The 19,579-nt window shown below is 39.1% G+C and overlaps 1 protein-coding gene across 3 annotated transcripts in view; it reads left to right on the forward strand.

The window, feature by feature from the left end:
• sptlc3 (serine palmitoyltransferase, long chain base subunit 3) overlaps positions 1–18,761 on the forward strand; it is a 31,546-nt gene extending 12,785 nt beyond the window's left edge. For all 3 annotated transcript variants that reach the window (XM_077582239.1, XM_077582240.1, XM_077582242.1), the window contains exons 7-14: positions 3,195–3,319; positions 5,217–5,310; positions 8,682–8,787; positions 9,703–9,922; positions 14,501–14,627; positions 17,611–17,746; positions 18,268–18,397; positions 18,460–18,761. In XM_077582239.1, coding sequence (XP_077438365.1) covers positions 3,195–3,319; positions 5,217–5,310; positions 8,682–8,787; positions 9,703–9,922; positions 14,501–14,627; positions 17,611–17,746; positions 18,268–18,397; positions 18,460–18,573 — 1,052 coding nt within the window. In that variant the 3' untranslated portion in view covers positions 18,574–18,761. The remainder of the gene's footprint in view (positions 1–3,194; positions 3,320–5,216; positions 5,311–8,681; positions 8,788–9,702; positions 9,923–14,500; positions 14,628–17,610; positions 17,747–18,267; positions 18,398–18,459) is intronic.
• Positions 18,762–19,579: the final 818 nt, after the last annotated feature.

Genomic DNA, 19,579 nt, shown 5'->3' on the forward strand with positions numbered 1-19,579 from the left:
TGTTAACTGTACCAAAATGAGTTTTTATTATTATTACTATTATTCTAAAAATTTTTGGGCATGTCAGTGGTTTGAGGAGGAATTAAACCGACCCCCCGAGAATGACTTTATTATCATTGCACAAAGTACAACAAAATTGAAGTATGCAGTCGTACGCAAGGTGCCTGCAATTAAAAACATATAAAACCAGAAGTGTTGACGTCATCCAAATTATGCGTTTTTGTTGGTTTAGGCACGCAAATATGTCGTGTCCACTGCAATCATCTATGAAGGTGTTAACTTACTGTGACAAATTAATATAAATTGTGAATCATGGTAATACACAAAGGATGAATCAGAAAATTAACTCTTTTTGTTTGTTAAGTCTGTTGTGTGTTTTTCTTGTTTAAAGAAAAATACATATAATCAAATGTTTTTAGGCTATCTATATCAAAGAGGAATTTAAATACATAGCGGTTATTATTTATGCAATATATTTTGCTACCCCTTTTAAAATGCACAAATATATTATCTATAATTCATTTTAATTATTTATTTATGTTGTTATTTCCTTCCCTCAAGACTGAGAGTGAAAAGAATAACAAGTATTTTTCCCCATGAGACCTTAGTAAGCATCCTTTACTAAATATTGTTATGTCTCAGTTGGATGACAGTTTCTTGACATGCAATGTCGTTCAACGGAATGTGATCAACATTCTTGGGGCTCTTGTCATAACTCAATTGGAGACAGTCACAAGGTGTGGCACCGTATGGCCCGTGTCTTATTTTTTGTTTTAAACTGTGACTGACTGTCTCAAAATGCGCAGAAATCAAATAACAGTGTTGTACTGTTCACAAAATTAGGAATCAGAAAGCTCAACGTGTGGTAAGACGTACTTTGATGAGATGGAGTCAAAACAGTGTGTGCTATGCTACTACTGAAAGGAAATCTTTTTGAAATGGGAAGTAAAAATAAAAAAAATCATTTACCGTCTGATATGTGGTTTTCTAGAGATGTTCAGAATTAACCAATCCCATTCAAATTCATGTTAGAACATCCCTGCACACACCTGCTTCTGGTTAACCACAAATAAAGTTTAGCTATTCAAGTATAGACATTTACATTTTTGTGGAGAAGATACCATATGGCACAAAAGTGACAACAACAAGAAGTAGAGGTTGTTCCAAAATTGATGAAAAGATAAGAAAAACTGGTGAGGGAAGGTGTCAAGAAGTTGATCAACCTTGAAGGAAGTGCAGGAATTTCTGGCAACTAGTACATGTGACATGTCTTTTGTCTTCTTTATATGTCTTAGTTAAGCGATCGGATTACAAAAGCCTGATCTTAAAAAAATAAATAAACACACTTGAAATATTGAACACATTAGGCCTACGCTCCAAAGAAAGCAACGCTGAACTTCTTGCCCATAATTGTAAAAGTCATTTTTGTCGTAAATGGGGCTCTGACATTGAACTTCAGAACTGGAACTGTTGTCCCGGAACTTTTTTCTGACCCACCTTGTGTATTTTGCAACTGTTAGCGAGCCTAATGTTTTCAAAAGACAATCATGTCAAACATTTAAGGAGTTGATGAATAATAGACCTACCCCACAATCATTACTTACAATAAGGTCTTGCTACATATGCCTTCAGATGAGTAGCTAACGGGAAATTTTATGACACCATGAGTCAAGGTTGTAGATGATAATCATTAACTCTTCTTTGGGACTTTATTTTTCCTTGTCCGGTTGTAAAAACTTTAAAGCAACTTCATTCACGTGCTTCGAATGAAAGAAGGAAGTAAACAACCATGCACATCTTTTTCTGGCCATGTTTACTACTCTGAATATAACCTATTGTACGGGCATAAAAGTCACTTAATGCTACATACACACATCTAAGGAGATCTCATTCAAGGGATCTGCCCTCTCTAAGATATTACGGCTCTGTTTTGATGGTGAAGAGGATTCTCAAGATTGTGAATTTGATGAAAAATGGTGCACATGACGCTTTCAGCCATGTTGATGAAACTCATAAATCAATGTGACTTTGCACAATGCTGTATAGATTTGAACGTAATGAAAAGCACTGTAAGGACAGAGCTGCTGCCATAATGCTAAACCTAACAGGAAGTCAGTTATTTCGTTTTACTTAGGAATTTGTCACTGTTATATTTGAACATTTATATTTTATCCAATCGTCTTCAAACTTTGCATGTTTCACTTTAACTCATTTACTGCCATTGACGGCTATAGACGTAAAAAATTTATTTGAAATATTTCTATTAGTTTAAATTTTTTTTCCACTTTTGTTAACAAGAGTATGAAAACCTAGATTTTTTTTTATTGTACATCTAGAACAGATATAAAATTTGTGATTAATCATGAGTTAACTAGTGAAGTCATTCACGATTCATTTATCTGTTCTAAATGTACAATATTTTTTTCTAAATTTTCATACTCTTGTTAAGAAAAGTGGGGAAAAATGTTAAAATAATAGAAATAGTTCAAATGAATTTTTGACGTCTATAGCCGTCAATGGCAGTGAATGAGTTAAGATGTTTAAGAACATTTATTGAAAGCTTTTTATTTATTTGCACGCTGTTGCCACGACAATGTGCTGTTTACAAAAAAAAATCATTTTTGAGTGTCTAAATGTGGATGAAAACTTCAGAAATTATTTTAAGAGATTACTTGTGCTATTTAAAAAAAAAAAAAAAAAGGCTCAATGTGCTTCCTACAAATTTTTAACAAAGCATTCCCAGTAATACGTTTCACTTAGATCTCTAAAAATTGGGAGGCATATCATATCCCACATCCCAATACCTACACAAAGCTATTTGGAGCTAGGCTATATGCTAAACCTGCTAACAGGAAGTCGGCCATTTTGACTTTATTTTGGAATTGACAAAATTATTTGGCCATTCTTTAGCAAACTACTGCTACAGAAATTACAGAATTTATTCGATCGTCTTCAAACTTGAGGTATTTCATGTAACACTGCTTGTTTGCAAAGAATAATAATGTTTTTTTTTATGAGGGTGTAAACCTGGGCGTATAATGCCTGTCAAAACGTTTACATTTTAGATGGGTCTTGTACTATGTGTCAGATGTCAAGATGTCCTTTTCACTGCTTGGGCCGAAGAGGATGAGCAAGATGGATTGCGGTATGAATGGTGTCTGGTTCGATTCAACACTGTGATTTCTGTCACTTAGGTACCCTGGACATTCACGTAAAGCTTGAATATCTCGTGGCCCGTTTCCTGGGAGTGGAGTCCTCCATGGTGTTTGGGATGGGCTTTGCCACCAACTCCATGAACATCCCTGCACTTGTTGGCAAGGTATAAACGCCACACAGTAGAAGAAAATCCAATTGTGATATGGAACATTGCAACAAAGGATATATGAATGTAATTAGTCAAGCCTGTGCTGGTCTTTTGCATATGCCCTAAATTAATGAATAACAGTCAACTTAACTCAGCTCTCAACAAATCCCGACTCACCCCATTAATTAAAATAATCATAATTAAACATAACAGTCGCCAGGAGGTTGAGGCTCTGGGCATACATACATCCAGTAGTTGCCTTCAGATACAATGACAAGGAGGGGCACGTTTTTGTTAAGAGCACCTCTCAAGGGTATTATTAGCCGTACACTTGCCTGTCGGCGCACCAGTCAAGCTCACGCAGACAGTCACAGGTTACCAGGGGCAACGCGCAGCACTGATATCTGATTGGAGCGGACAGGAGGAAGGTGACTGTTGAACTGACGAAAGTGCGGCAGCGTTTATGCAGCTCAAGAGGTTGCAGCCCCCACTGTAACCCTGCAGGGGCTAGGAGGGTCAAGCCACGCTGCCAACTCTGACCGATGATGCCATGCCAAGACAGGCCTTGCATTAGAGTGACAGCTGCTGTTGGTCTAGGGAGTGGGCCAGTTGGAACAGATGCCCGAGGGAGGTTGCCACTGAGATGGTGTCAGCACACTCTTGTTAAGAATTCATTTGAACGTACAGTATGATGTCAAATGCTTATGAGTGTTCCAGTGTTATATATGCTAAAATAGTGGAGAAGGCTTTTCAGTGTGTTCAATCAATTAGCACGCCAATATAGGCTACCCATAAAGTATCTTTACTAAATGACAAATGTGCCTTTTTTTTTGAGTATAGTTATTTTCCATTTCATCAACAGGGTGCCAGAAATACACAATGTGATCTAAAAAGGGCAGTGTGTAGGATTTGGTGCCATCTAGTAGTGAACTAATAAAATGCAATAATTTTGAAGCACGCCCACTACGGTACTTCAGAGAGACCAAACATAGCAAGCGTACCACCAATTACTACCAATTATTTGAGCAGTCCAGCGAGCAGGAGCGAGCAAGAGTGGCTAGCAAGAACTAGATGGAGCGGCTAGCAAGAATTAGCTGGAGCGGCTATCAGCAGCAGCTACCGAGAGAAGCAGAGGAAGACAAGTGGCGGGAGCCCACTGATCTGAATATATGACTGGATAGCCGATAGGCCAAGACTTTTGAAGCTGCGAGGTCGCCATTTTGCTTCTCCCAAGAAACGTTTCTCGGCATACAATCCTATACATTTACAATATTGAAATTGTAGAACATTTGACACAGTACTTAGTAGAAACAGCATGATTTATGATGTTTTGAATTTGTTAAACTTCACATTCTGTCCACCAACTTATTTTATTAATATGATTATTATTTTTTTAACTTGTTAAAAAATAGTGACCACTCCCAGGCCTATACTAACTGCCTATGAGCTGTATATGTCTAATCTGTTCGTATACCGTATAGTTTATACAGTAGTCTGCTCGCGAGATGGAAGGAGCAAGATGGCGCCCTGTGACTTCAGCGGCGAGCATGAGCGTGTATGGGCTATGGGCTATCGGCTGTCCAGTCATATATTCGTGATTACTATACCCAAAACATTTTTTAAATAGTACATTAAGTGATAGAACATACTTTTGTTAAAAAAAATTATAAATTACTAGTTCACCCCTGGATGGCGCTAAATAATACACATTGTCCTTTTAAAAACTTAGATAACAACTGAGTACATAAAACAAATCTCATTAAAATATCTCAAACTGTTTTATTTCTAATTTGTTTTTAATCATAAAGAGACTTTGAGGAAACACTCTAGACACTCCTGTGCAGCAATTAGGATTTTTGCAATTTCCTCTTTTTAGTCTGGAGTAATTAAATTCTAAACTTTTCCTTCCAAGGGCTGTTTGATCCTGAGTGATGAGCTCAACCACACTTCTCTCATCTTAGGAGCTCGATTGTCGGGAGCAACCATCAAGGTTTTCAAACACAATGGTGAGTCGCAGCTGGAAATGCCATTTGAGATGACACCTGCATGAATGATTGCCATGAATGCATTTTGATAATACAGTACTGTATTCCATTTTTAAGCGTTGAAAAGATTGTGTAGATGTATATAAAAAACATTCTTTTTATAACCAATAGGGGTAATCGACACCACTTTTTCTCAGACCGATACAAGTACTCAACTCTTGAGTAGTCACTGATACCGATACCATAAAATTCACCCCAAAAACAAATGACAGATCATTTTAAAGAAAGACTTAAAAATCCCAATACAGGTATAGCATTTTTCCTTGCAATTGCATAAAATGAACTTCTAATTCCTGATCGTAAAACAGCCAAAAGAGGGCTTTTGTGAGTACCGATACTTGGTATCGATACTCGCCCATCCCTAATAAATAAGTTTAATTTCGATGATGCTAGGTTTATAAAAGAATGCAATTAATTAGTGCTGTCAACTGTAGGAAACACTTGAAAAAATTGATGTCAAAAAGTGCTTAACCGTGATTGAGAAATGGTGCCAAACCCTGTTTACAGTACTGTATATATCGACCCATCTAGTCTATTCATTAACATCTATTAATTCCAAACTATTAGTGCCGTAAGGAAAACATTACTTTCTCCACAGCACAGGATTTGCCTCAGGAAAGACCTACTTAACATTCTATGTTTGGATCAGCAATTGTCAAGGCTTTAATGAAAAGGGTTCACTTTACAGTCAGTGTTTATCCATCAGCGGAAAAGCTGAATGTGTATTTAAATGAAAATGTCAATCTTGTTTCAATTCAGCCTGCTATTAGGTTGTCAAAGCACGTGTAGTATTTTTCTCTCTCCTTTCAATAAAGGCTATAAAGATGTATTAAACATGAAAGATACATCATTCGCCGTGCTCGGATAAGGAACATCGGCTGCTCTTTCAGTAGACAGGACAAATGAGACAGTCCGCTAGTGCTAAACGCGTACTGACAGGTACAAGCCAAGTCAGTTATAGGTATTTCCAAGCCGCTCTCACGGGGCAGAGAGCCCTGAGGCACCTGAGCAAATGACCTCTCGCTGCCTTTGTACCTCTTGCACTCACTGCCCGTGCACTCTTAATAGAGCAAGGACCATATTTACAAACGGGGCTTAACCAGACCACTGTGCCACACCCCAGATTAATAATTAACATTCTATGCTATTCCTTGGGTTGTAAACACAAGTGCTCCACGGAAAAAGTCGCTGAACTGGTCTGTGTCGTCTAGTCATCACATACGTATACAATAACATGCTGTATGTTTAAGGATCAGCATTTCGGCACACTGAAAATGAGTTAAAGAGATACGATCGCACAATGGATTCGCATGCCTGGAAGAATGCTTGTCCAGTGTGGCAGGTAACTTATCTCAAATCAATAGTAATTTATGGGCAAACAGTCTTCCACGTGATAAGTCTAACTGGTCCCCACTGTGATGGCATTTGGTAAAAATTAATTGCAGTAATCTGCTCTTCCAGGAAGCAAAACTATCTGAAAAGCATCCATTTCCTCGCAAAGTAAGGCTATTATTGGTCTGTGAAGAATCGTTAGGTCTGATGAGGGGCCCTGATTATGTCTTCTAACTACAGTTGTTGAATACTGCCATCTGCTGGTTGGTTGAGTAAGTAACATTAACAACAGGGTCACCAGCATTAAATCAGGTTTGCATCTTGTGATTTATGTGATTATAAATCCACTTAACTATTTCCTTTTGAAAATTTATGAAATGTGTTATTTTAGAAATGTAATGTTCAAGGTAATCATTTTACTTTTGCTTACACTTGCTATTTACTGCCTGTACTCACATTGAAGCCAACAATTATACCCTGACCAAATTTTAGAGTTCAAAGTATTTTTCATAATTTTCTGTTAATGAGAAAAGTTTGTGATGCAGAAAATTAAGTTTTCTTGACATTGTCAGGGATATAGCCTAATAGTGATCCATTTTTTGTACTGCGTAACCTCATCTGGGCTTTCATGGGTGAACTGTAGCCTCTCTCAATTTGGTCAAGAGTCATCCAGAACTGTTTGCCAGCCATTTATGGGGCAAATTTAGACAAACAACAACTGACTGCCATTCACACTAAAGGACAGTTAACGTTTGTATTAACCTAACATGCATGTTTTTGGAATATGAGAGGAAGTCAGAGTACCTAGATTTGAATCTCCGATGTCAGAACTATGAGTCGGCTAAAATTTGGCAAGGAATGATTTTAAAGAACCAGCGTTGCCAAAATTACCTTGAAAAAATACATTTGTTACTTTAGTGATTACTTGTTTTAAAAAAGTATCTTAGTTACTTTACTGATAACTTTACAAGTTACTTTAATAGTTAGCTGATACCGACAACCTTGGTTAACATAAAAAAGACACCCGGTTTTGTCACTTAATTGGAAGAGTGCTTTTAATAGTTTAAGAACAAAGTTTGCTTCTTATTTAAAAATAAAAATAAAAAATAACGACAGCAACCTTTTTTACTTAACATAATTATTAGAATTTTATAAAAAATATATTTTTTTCCGGATTCCACAAATTTGTCACTCCTTTTTATTAAAAAAAAAAAAGTCCTTCTAGACTTAACACTTAACAAAAATACATGTAAAAAATACGTCTTATTTATCACTATAATAATAATATAATAATCATAATATTATTTATTTTTTACTTGACATATGTAACTATTAATGTTGTAATGGCCAAACTCAACATTTTTACTGTACATTATTAATAAACAGCGATTACATTTGGGGACATCCTGCACACAATCTGGTATGATATACATTCATACTACAATCCTTTTTCTTTTAGTGACTATTCATAGCAAATAGGGACTATTTGCAACAAACCTCTCTCTTTCCCTCTTGCTATTTATGAATGAGTCTCAATGCACTGAAAACGAGATATCACTCCTTCAGGCCTGAATGTTAAATTGAATGCGCCCACAATGCATCTCACTATGTTTATTACCAGAGTTTACTTTTCTTAAGTGTCCTATAATATATAGTTATTTGTTTAGTGATGTTAGTGAGTACTATAGTGTTGGGAATCAATATCCATTAGTATTCAATAAATATACCAGCGTGAGAGAGGCACCATTGCTGAGAAGTGTTTGCTGTTTATTTAAGCCTTGTTATTTCTTGCTCATGCTGCAGTAACTGTAATCAGATTACTTTTTTTAAAAAAATAGTAACGCATTACATTAGTCATTTTTAATATATTAAATGTGCTTGTTTTAGAGTAACGCGCTACTTTGCAACACGTTACCGACATCACTGGTCAGAACTGGTTAAGCTCTAGCATCCAGCATACAACTGTTGTAAAATCTGTGTCTGTGTGTTGTATGTGGAAGACATGGCCCATTTAGAGAAGGAGTTAAGAGACTCAATCTGCTCGGGGCAGCCTCGAACCCACAGGCCCTGGAGAAAAATCCTGATTGTGGTGGAAGGCATCTACAGGTCAGTTGTTATTACGCCACACAAACTCACTTATTTAACACTGTACAATTGTCTGTCAGACATTTATCTGGTGTCAGTTGGTATATCTTACTAAGTAAAGGCTTCCAGGTGGTCTTCACAGAGACTTAGTGTTGGTGTGTCAATTTCAGGAGAGAGTTGAAAAGGAACAGTGTGTTTCAGTGACTCCAGCTGCTCATTCGCTCCAAATCAAGGCTAAAGAGCGCCGCAAAGGTTGATTAGGCTAAACTCTGAGTACCTTTGATTCATGGCTTCTTTTTCGTTTTGCAGGAGTTGCTTAGCCACAGTCCATTTACAATATTTACATACACCCATACATCATGTGTTTTTTTGTCATTTATTCAGGAGTTGGTTTACTAATTCACTAATTGTTACTGCATTGGATGTTACTTAACTCATTCACTCCCAGCCATTTTCACAGACGCAATCCCCTTCACTCCCAGCTGTTTTACTGGATTTTGACTAATTTAGCAAGGCCCACAGAATATTGTGTTCTATTGCTATAAAAACATAAAAATTAGAGTTTCTTCTTTCATCAAAAAATAAAAAGTAAATTTCTATCTGTATCCGCTATGCAGCAATTAGCATTATAATATAGCTAAGTTTCATTAATATTCACAAATCTATTTTGAATTGTGAGTAATTGAGGTTTTTTTTCAACATGGCCCTGGTTGCTCTCTTTTGCTCTGCTGCCACCTGCTGGCCGTTTGTGTAATAACTACCATTTCAACCGTTCTTCGCAGTTGAGAGGCTGCATCAAAGCCTTCTGTATGCTCTAGCATAAAAAATGTCTTTGGGACACTTAAGATAGAACATATTTATACGTTTTTGGGAGCAAATGAGTTAACAAACTGTATAAATGTGTGTCCCAACTGTCTTTTTCTTCACTAACCCCAGCATGGAGGGCTCAGTGGTACGACTCCCCGAATTGATCGCTCTGAAGACGAAATATAAGGCATGTCTATACCTGGATGAGGCCCACAGCATCGGCGCAGTGGGGCCGGGAGGGAGGGGCGTGACGGAGCTGTTCGGGGTGAACCCGGCAGACGTGGACGTGATGATGGGCACCTTCACCAAGAGCTTTGGGGCTGGTGGAGGCTATATTGCAGGCAAAAAGGTGAGTGTAGAAACTGATTTAACGTTAACACAGACGAGATATAAACAAACAATCAAAGATAGCTACTTCTTTTCAACACGCTATTCAATAGTTATGTTTATGGCGGTCATTGAAAGAACACGACATTGAATACAAGCAGCTTGAGCGTGTTAACTCTACAAGGGTGGCCGAACATCACGCTACTGTGACTCACTTTTTCTGGGCAAAGAGATTGTTAGCCACATACCATAACAACATGTGTGAGAAGAAGTGCAGCTCTTGTCTTACTAGCGCCACTTGAGGAACAACTTTGTATTACATAACCCCGCTGCCAACTTTCAGAATAAAAAACCTTTTCATGAATGGTATTAATTGGGAGCAGCAGTAAACCATCTGTAAGTTCTTGTGTTTTTGGAAGAAGAGAGTCACGGTTCGAGTTGTGGACAAATATGAATTGGAACTAATGCTTGTCTTGTCTTCTTTCAAGCAAAGAACTGTGACTCAGCTCAGAGGCACTCCATGCACAACTCAAGTATACAGCAGGAAATTACAATACATTTAATCAATTTAGAAAATAAACTATTAATGATAAAACGGCCATACTATTAGAAATCAATACCTGTGACTGTCCCTCTTGGTCATCATGAAGGTGTGGAAAATGGAATGGTGGCTGTGAGTGGACCCATTTGTAGAAAATATCCAAGACCGGGCCATATTTTATTTACACCAGAGACCAAAGTAACAGAAAATCTAATAGCCCAAAATGGGAGCATTGAGAAAGTGATTAAATTAAACACCAGAGGCCCTATTGTGCCAAAGTCTATCTAGCACATGGTGCAATCTATGAGTTTTCTTTCTTTTTGGTATTTTCCTACAAGAGCGTTTATACCAGCAGATGATATAGTCGGCCGTCCAGATGAATTGGGCAAATGCAGATACTGTCGTGCCGCCCTGATTGTGCATCCATGTTTGACTTCCATAAATGATTTCTACACTGATTCAGAGGGGATTGTCCCACACCGTTGTCATATTTATGAATGAAATACGATGACGTTTACCACACACATCTGCGGCGTATCAATCTGTCGGCCTGCACATTGTTCAAATCCACCAAAATCGGGATACGCCAAGTAAGAGTAGTGTTACTTGAAAATAATATTACTCCAAGTAAAAGTAAAAAGTAGTCATAAAAAATCACTCAAGTACAAGTAAAAAGTATTTGCTTAACTGCTTGAACATGAAGTCTGATTTATTAAAAAAACAACAACAATGTCATCAGATAGCAAAAACATAAAATTATGTGTGTGTGTGGGGGGGGGGGGGGGGGTGGTAACTGGTCTCTATAAAGACTTGTTCGAAAGACTCGATTCGTTCGTCAACGTCACATCACTAGTGTCTGCGGAAATGCTCCCACAGTCAGTCAAGCGGAGCGCTAAAGTGAAAATACGGCAAATCTAATTTATGAATGGGGCGGCGGGTAATGACTCTAGTGTAGCCTAATATAGCGAAGTAAGAGTAGCGTTACTTCTTCACACATCTACTCAAGTAAAAGTAAAAAGTATTTGGTAAAACTACTCTTAGAAGTACTTTTTTTTTAAGTTACTCAAGTTAATGTAACAGAGTAAATGTAACTCGTTACTACCCACCTCTGGGTTACACCACCTGTGCTATCATTTAGACCTGCTTTTACCGAGTCTAAAATCAAGTCTACTTTCTGTTATGTAGCAGGTCTGTCTACCAAATTCCCAAACCACTAAACCAAACTAAATTAGACTTTCCCTGCCACTAAAGCTAAGAAGTGCCCGTTTTTAGCCCGAGCTCAGCCTACCGGCGACAAAATTGCTACGTTTGATCAAAATGTGCATATTGATATTAACAATTTGTGTTAAAAGCTGGATTTCTGTTATGCTAATTTAGCTAGGTTCTCTTGACAAGATGTTTACCATAAAGTCCACACATTTTGTCACTACACATTGTTCTCAAAGCTCACATACGTTCAACAAATGTTGCTCAGGCTTTTGTAATTTTGACTTACTCCATTAAGAAGTACACTTCAGTACATAACCGCACGGCTTTTGTGGCACTTGATTAGAACGCTGTAGAGGAAGTAAACATGTTGTTTGAATTAGGTATTGAGAACGGAACCCTTCCTGTCCTTTCCTTATGTTGGCTCAGCCATAATAAGAAGGTACAGCTGGCAGATGGCCAGCCCCTTCTTGTGGCAACCTCGGAACTGTGCTCCAGATTTAACAACGTAGCTTTAACAGGCGTGATCATGTTTGAAGTACCAACCCTGTGCGTGGCTTGACAGCTGGCTGTAGTAAATCCAGGATGAATCGGGTTTGATAGAACTTCTCGATATGTAGGTATTTGTTTGTTGGGGAGTTTCTGGGTTGACGTTGTTTTTGCACTGCTCCTACTTTAGTGGATGCACACTGCAACATTAATAATTGTGTTTGTGTCTGCGGCCGAAGGAGACTCTCTTAAGCTGTCACTCCACACCCCAGACATGAGATGGATGTTCTTTCTCCGTCATGTCGGCCTTATTGGTGATCTTGGTCACACTAAAATCCTGTGGTGAAAATCCCAGTCTTCAAACGAAAACAGATGTAACGTCGTTTTGGGATTTGTATCCTGCGTTTGAGCATTTCCCCTTAAACCCTTCCCCTTCACATGTGCACGAGCAAGCCGCAGCCGCCGCCCAGCGGGGACAGATGGCGAGAATGGAAGCGGTGGCCAGACGGCATCACCAAGCCACGTGTCATCACCCGGCACCCGCTGGCCGCCGCACATTCCACGATAGCTTTTGAGTCTGCTGCAACCTCGGAGCGCTTTCCGCACACGATCAGATGGATTTGCAGCAATCCTGCTTCTGACATCTTCTCACCAGCGGCAGAAGTCATCTCCCGCTGACATGTGAGAATAATGAGCACGGCGGGGCCCATTCTGGCTCGTTTCAGTGTTCTGCTCTGGCTCCCGGAGAGTTGAGAGCGGGAGGTGTTCCAGAGCTCATTGACGTCGGTCATTATGGTGACAAGAGAACCGTCCTGAAGATTGATCTTCAGGTGTGGAGTGAACTTGGGCTTCCTCTAGTGGTTTTTTCTTAGAAGTGCATTTCTTCCATTATCTCAGCCAAATGAATTTAGGGGAAAGTGCATATTTGAAATACAGTGAACCCCGCATTTTCGCGGTTTGGCGTTCAAATTCAACTATTTGCTAAATTTATTTTTTGGAACTTATCCTCTGTTATTCACTGAAAACCCACCAAATTATTGTTTTGTGTTCATATTGTGGTGTTTTAGTGTCAAGAAACAATGTTGAAGTGAAATAAGGAGCATCATTTTGATAAAGATTTACGACCATCTTGGGGCATCTGTAGGCAATTATAAATTTTGGGTTTTGACTTCTTTTAGTGTTTTTTATTTGGTTAGAAGTGAATTTCCTCCATTATGGCAAACAAATGAATTTGGGAGACGGTGTATATTTTAAGTACAGTAAACCCTCATATATTCACATTTCGGTATTCGCTGTAGGAGCCAATTGTGTATTGGTTAATTTGTAGTGTATTCTATATATTGTATATTGTTGCTAGATTCATATATGCATATTACATATTTGATAATTTCGTTTAAAACAATGGTGACTATTATTTCATGCATAGATTAGAATTTATGTTTAAAATTTCAAAGAGACAAATTGATTCGATATTTCTTTATTGAAACAATTTTCTAGATCTAGTCATGTGACTAACGAATGTGCATAGATAAAACTGCAATGAGCTGGACAGATTAAGCCAGCTCATGATAGAAGCAACATCGTTTTTTGACGAGACAGTTTTTATTTGTGTCAAGTCGTGGTCTCACCTTTTCCCTGTTTTGGCATCTTGGTGGCAAGAAACTGTTAAAGTGAGTTGGGGATATTCTGTTAGACAAAATGAATGCTTTGTCACCATTTTGTGGCATCTACTGGCAATTAAACCTTAAAGGGACGTAATAAATGTGCCATTTATTTGTTAAAGGGAGGTAAGGAGCTTCTGTTAGACAAAAGTAGTGCTTTGTCATTATTTTGTGGTACCTTCTGGCAATTAAATCTTATAAAGCAATGTAATAAACATGCAATTTAAAGTAGTGCTTTATCGTCCTTCTCTGGCGCCTATTAAACCTATAAGGGGTGTTATAAATGTGCAAAGTAACTTGTTAAAGTGAGTTGAGGAGCTTCTGTTATACAAAAGTAGTGCTTTGTCATTTTTTGGCACCACCTGCTGCCAATTAAGCCTTATAAGGGGCCATAATAAATGTGCAATTTATTTATTAAAAAGTGAGTTGGAGAGCTTCTGTTTGGACAAAAGTAGTGATTTGTCATCAATATTGTGGCACCTATTGGAAATCAAACCTTTAAGGGACAGTCTAAAAGGTAGCATATTCTAGTGAGTTGAGGAGCTTCTGTTGGACAAAAGTAGTGCTTTGTCATAATCTTGTGGCACCTATAGGCAATTAAGAAACCTCGTTAGCGTCTTTGCATCAGGGTTCAGCCCCTACGGTATACTGTACAGTATTTTTTTTTCTCCCCAGTGATTGACGTTTCAGACTTTCATTGCAGGAGTTGGTCGATTACCTGCGTAGCCGGTCCCACGGTGCCATGTACACCTCAGGCATGTCTCCTCCTATCGCCGAGCAGATTATACGAGCCATGAAGTGCATCACAGGACAAGATGGCAGCACAGTGGGTAAGTACCGTCTCAGTACTCCTATAGCTTTGGATTTGACTCTCTATGTAAATCTTTACACCTGCGCATAATTTTTATGGCAACAAAAGCAATCTGAATCTGGAGGACTGTACCAATGTTAGCATTGGGAGTAAGTCCAGACCCGCAGGGGAAGACAAACAGCTGCTCGGACCGAAAATATGGTAGCAATTACGGGGGTCTGCAGTGGTAGAAAGAAAAGAGGGCGGAGGGCGTGCAGTACCCCAGCACACGTGACCCTCACATAGAGGAAATCATTTTCATGTGTATTTTAAAGAACCGTAGACCCCTGAATAGTTTCTGCTTTAATGGCATCAGACATGAGGGCAGGGAAGTAGTCATTAGTTGCAGTACCACCAAAGAACCAATCCCCCTCCCTAATTTGTTGCCAAGACTAGTAGAAGAACTGGGCTTGCGCAGGTAGAACACAGGCCAATATTAACGGCGAGTGAAAAGGTCACCACAATCCTGCAGGTCATTGACGGCGCACCTTAAGTTCTGCAGCGCTTTCATCAATACGACCGACTCGACTCTGGAATATGCAATCATGTTGGCGTGTCTGGCTCTCGACCAAACACGCAGCCAAAAGAAATAACTTGTCTTCAAGCAAACGCTCGTTCGCAAACAATGACTCCAGTGTTCACCTGATCACTAATAAACAATGTCTTCATTTATCTTTGCGCCTGCGCCAGATTAGTTTCATCGTTTCCCATCTCCCTCCACCGCCCTCCTTTTTTCTCTCGAACGTAGAATTTCACACTTGAAAGCAAACTGGTGGCGAGAGACAAAAAGAACCTCCGCGCAGTCTGACCCACTCCTTAAATATGCTGTCTGGCATCGGGTTTTTGACCTCCGTGACCCCTACTTTTTGCCCCTTCCTTCTCCCTTCCGCAAAAGAGGAACAATGAAACAAAATGTGTCCTGTGCTTGTAGGTTGAAGCCTGCATGTTATGTGTTTTCCCCCATTTAAGATAAGGAGACTTCCAAATGCTTTCTTCCATCCCTTCCAATCGCTCCCAGGTAATCAGAGGTAAACAGAACCATGTTCCAAGACACAGCTGGGCCAGCCACGTAGCAAGCCGGCTTGTTAGGGAACACGGGTGGTGGAAGGGAGGGGGCGGCACGGCACCCCTGGCACATCTGATTTGATGGAGATACCTGAAATACATGTGGCGCTTTGGCATGAAATGCGTGCGTTTGTGCATTTTGTATAAAATGCATCACAATCTGCAAGGACTGAGTCTGGCAACGTGCGCGCGTGCACAGCGTGCCCGTCTGTGGCCAAAGCTGAACCATCTGCTGCTGCAGCTGAGTTGTAATCAACTTCATAAGGGAGGCTGCACGGGCCCAAATGGAGGTGTAGGCCTCACGTAGGAAGATAAGAACTCGCGTTGCAGTAGTTACTGCTGACAGCCGACTGTGTCCCTGCGAGGGGAAAGTAGTAAAGTGTAGACTTTCACCAAGGCTGAATACAATGTTCCTTCACTTTTTGCAGGTGATATGTTCCGTTATCATCTGCTATAGGTGAATTTTTGATCAGAAGTTTTTCTTCTTCTTCTTCTATTTAGAAGAAGTAGACAATGACGTCAAAAAAGATGGCAAAGTAGAAGACGACAACAAAGGAGAGGAAAAAAATAAGAACACAAAGACAATCAAGTAGAAGATGACAATGTGATGCATGATTCTGGTTAAGCTTAGCCATTTTAAACTGAAAAGTAAAACTTTAATGTAGTTATTCTATTGTCCTCATTTACCGCGGGAGGCGTTCACGCTAATTTCTTAACGCAGTCCATAATCAGCAGCTTGTGTGTCGACGTTTTATTATTATTCAATTATTCTATTCTTCTTATGAGTTTCTCAGAACGTATTATTGAACGCACCCTTATCTCATTAGATGTCCTTTCAAAATAAATGTTAATAAAATGAATGCTACATCTATAGGACATTACAGAAATTGTAGTTATTTTCATTAAAAAAAAATAATAATTATGGTAAAATTAAAAAAAAAATTACTGTTAATTTGTGTGTGTGTAAAAAAAATCTTCTTTTTTTAGGGTTTTAAAGTTTTATTCCATTAAATACCAGAAAAATATTTGTGAAATTACGATATATTTGTGAATGTATTTTAACAAGCAATATAAGTAGCTATTTCTAATGGAGTTTTTTTTTCTTTTCTTTTTTTTTTTTTTACAGAAATATTGTGTATTTTTACAGTTACAGTGATTTCATGTTATTTTACATTTGGCATGTGCATTGTGCAGTTTAAAAAGGTACGGTAATATTAAAGCTTTTTCTACATCATGCATGTTCCACCAATGCCCAGATGAGTACGAAGAGCCCTGACTGTTTTACTCTGACTGCATCAATCAGCTTTCATCTTCCCGTTATAGTAGAGCATGCGGACCCTGCACACTTCACAGTTTCTTTGGGGAGGGGAGGGGTGGAGTTTTTGAAGTCAAGTCTTCGTTTGTCAACTGTGGTGCGCGGCGCACGCACACCGTGAACGAGCCTGACACAGATGTTGCAGTTAAGCTTTGGGCCAGAGGTGGCAGTCACAAGTAAAAAAGTGACAAACTGCACAAATATCATTTAAATGATATTTTTAAAATACAGAAAAAAACTGTAAATTAAAAAGTAAAATTCTGTTATATTACAGTTTTTTTTTGTTTGTTTTTTACAGTGCACGATGAGAGAATGGGAACAATGATTTTTGGGATGATGCACTCCCATGTTATGGTCTTGGTTTTTGTAAGGCAAATTTCCCCTAAAAAAAAAAGTAAAGCTGCAATCAATGAAGTTCAAAAGTGAACCGTGAAGTAGTGAGGGAACACTTTAATCCTAAACATGTCCATCAGACTCCATCCTTTTTGTGTACCGTATATTCTAACTCGGGTGAGCTGATTCTTCTTTGGTTCATACGCATACGTTGACACAATTCCATTTTCGCTTCTTGTTTTTGTTGAAGGAATCCGACGCATCCGACAATTGGCTCAGAACACCAGATACTTCCGGGCCAAGGTAAAGAAACTGGGCTTCATCATCTACGGCAACGACTCCTCCCCCGTGGTCCCTATCCTGCTCTACATGCCGGGCAAAGTGGTGTAAGGATGCTGCAGTTGTATACACAAGCCTCTTTCTGTTGTCAGATGAACTGTGCGTGGTCCTATTTTGAAGCATTAAATGCTCAGTAGTGTTTGTTGTCACAAGCAATTTTCAGCCACATCAGCGCGTTTCATGTTGAAGCGATTTGAGCGGCTGCCACGGCCCACATTTAAAAGTTTCCATGAATCACTCGTGTGGACTGTTTGGGTTGACTCGTATCTGTGACTACCGAACAGAAAACATCAGGTAGCTATTATGCAGAGCCCACTCAGGTATAATGTGTGTTCCAGTGCACGTTGACATGCGTGAACATTTCAATCCAGAAGAAGTTGTTTCTGCGTTGTCACGTGACAGAACAGGATAGGATGGGTTTTTATTGAGAAACAAAGACACAAATTTGAATGTAATTAATTAGAAAGGCACTTGATAGCATATCACCAAAGCCCATAGGATTTAGTTTTGAATTTTATTTTATTGTCATATAACCAATTGATGTTTTTATTTCTCTGTCGCTGACCAGAGCTTTTGCTCGAGAAATGCTTAAGAGGAAAATTGCTGTAGTCGTGGTCGGCTTTCCCGCTACGCCGATAGCCGAAGCCCGCGCTCGCTTCTGCATGTCTGCGGCCCACACCAGAGAGATGCTGGACGAGGTACGTCCCCCTCATGTAAACCCGCACACAAACACACCATGAACCCTTTGCTTTGTCCTCAGGTGCTGCACCACATGGACGAGGTGGGAGACGCTCTGGGTCTGAAGTTCTCACGAAGGAAATATTGCTCCAGTTCTGACCTCTGTAATGCGAATGACTTTGAGCCGGACAGCTAACACGACTCTTGACCTCTTCACTTCACTTTGTCAAACCTCACACAACCGAATGTCTACACAGAACCAGAACACACAAGCATAGTCAGGGATGATGGTTTGATTAACAAAAGGTGATCGTGCACAGGGATTCTTCTCGGTTCTACTTGGATTCTTCCCTATGTAATAAATGCAATGTATTTATAAATGGCTATGCATCTGCACAATTTAATGACATGCAGTACAGATTGATGACACTGTCACAGATGTATTTGAATGCTGACTTGACAAATATAGTTCCTCACCCTATAAAGGAAAGAGAAAATACATGTCAGAGTTCTTAGCAGAAAAATTTACAAAATGTTGCTGGTCCCTTATTCGTCAGTTGGTCATTTATCCAAGCCAAGCCAAACTGTAATCATTAGTCCGGCATTTTATTTTAACCATACTTCCATCATCACTTCGTCACTACTATTTTAGGACCAACAGACAAAGGTGTGGGCTTTCCATCAGTCGTCAACAAAACAGTACTCTGACGGACGAAAACCTACTTCCGTTAGTGCTTAGGACATCATTTCTTTTTTTAAGTTTCTCGTCATTCATCAGTAAAACGGGTCAGTGACGGACAGTCCGTCAGTACTGATGGAATGCTCACCTCTGGTTATGAGAAAGATAAATATTGACAGAAGTTACACATGCAGTTGAAATGTGTTGTGTTCTCTCGCGGTTCGGTTTTTACGACTTCTTTCTATTGTTCTATTCATTTTGTCTAAACTCCGTATTTTGTGTGTGTGTGTGGGGGGGGGGGGGGTTCCATCTAAATCAGACTAATCAAAAATATTTAAAAAAAATTTAAGGGGAAATTTGTTTTCAAAAATTTAGAAAATGTACTCCCAAAATCCCGGTTTTGTCATCATGGGTGCATTTGGAAATACACGTTTGGAAACTCAGAATGTTGCTCAAATGTGCTGTTCAGTTATTCAAAGTGCCCCCCAAAAAATGGAGCCAAATATGGCTAAAAGTAAACAGT

This window comes from Vanacampus margaritifer, chromosome 12 (genome assembly GCF_051991255.1).
Source record: "Vanacampus margaritifer isolate UIUO_Vmar chromosome 12, RoL_Vmar_1.0, whole genome shotgun sequence".
Classification (NCBI taxonomy): Eukaryota; Metazoa; Chordata; class Actinopteri; order Syngnathiformes; family Syngnathidae; genus Vanacampus; species Vanacampus margaritifer.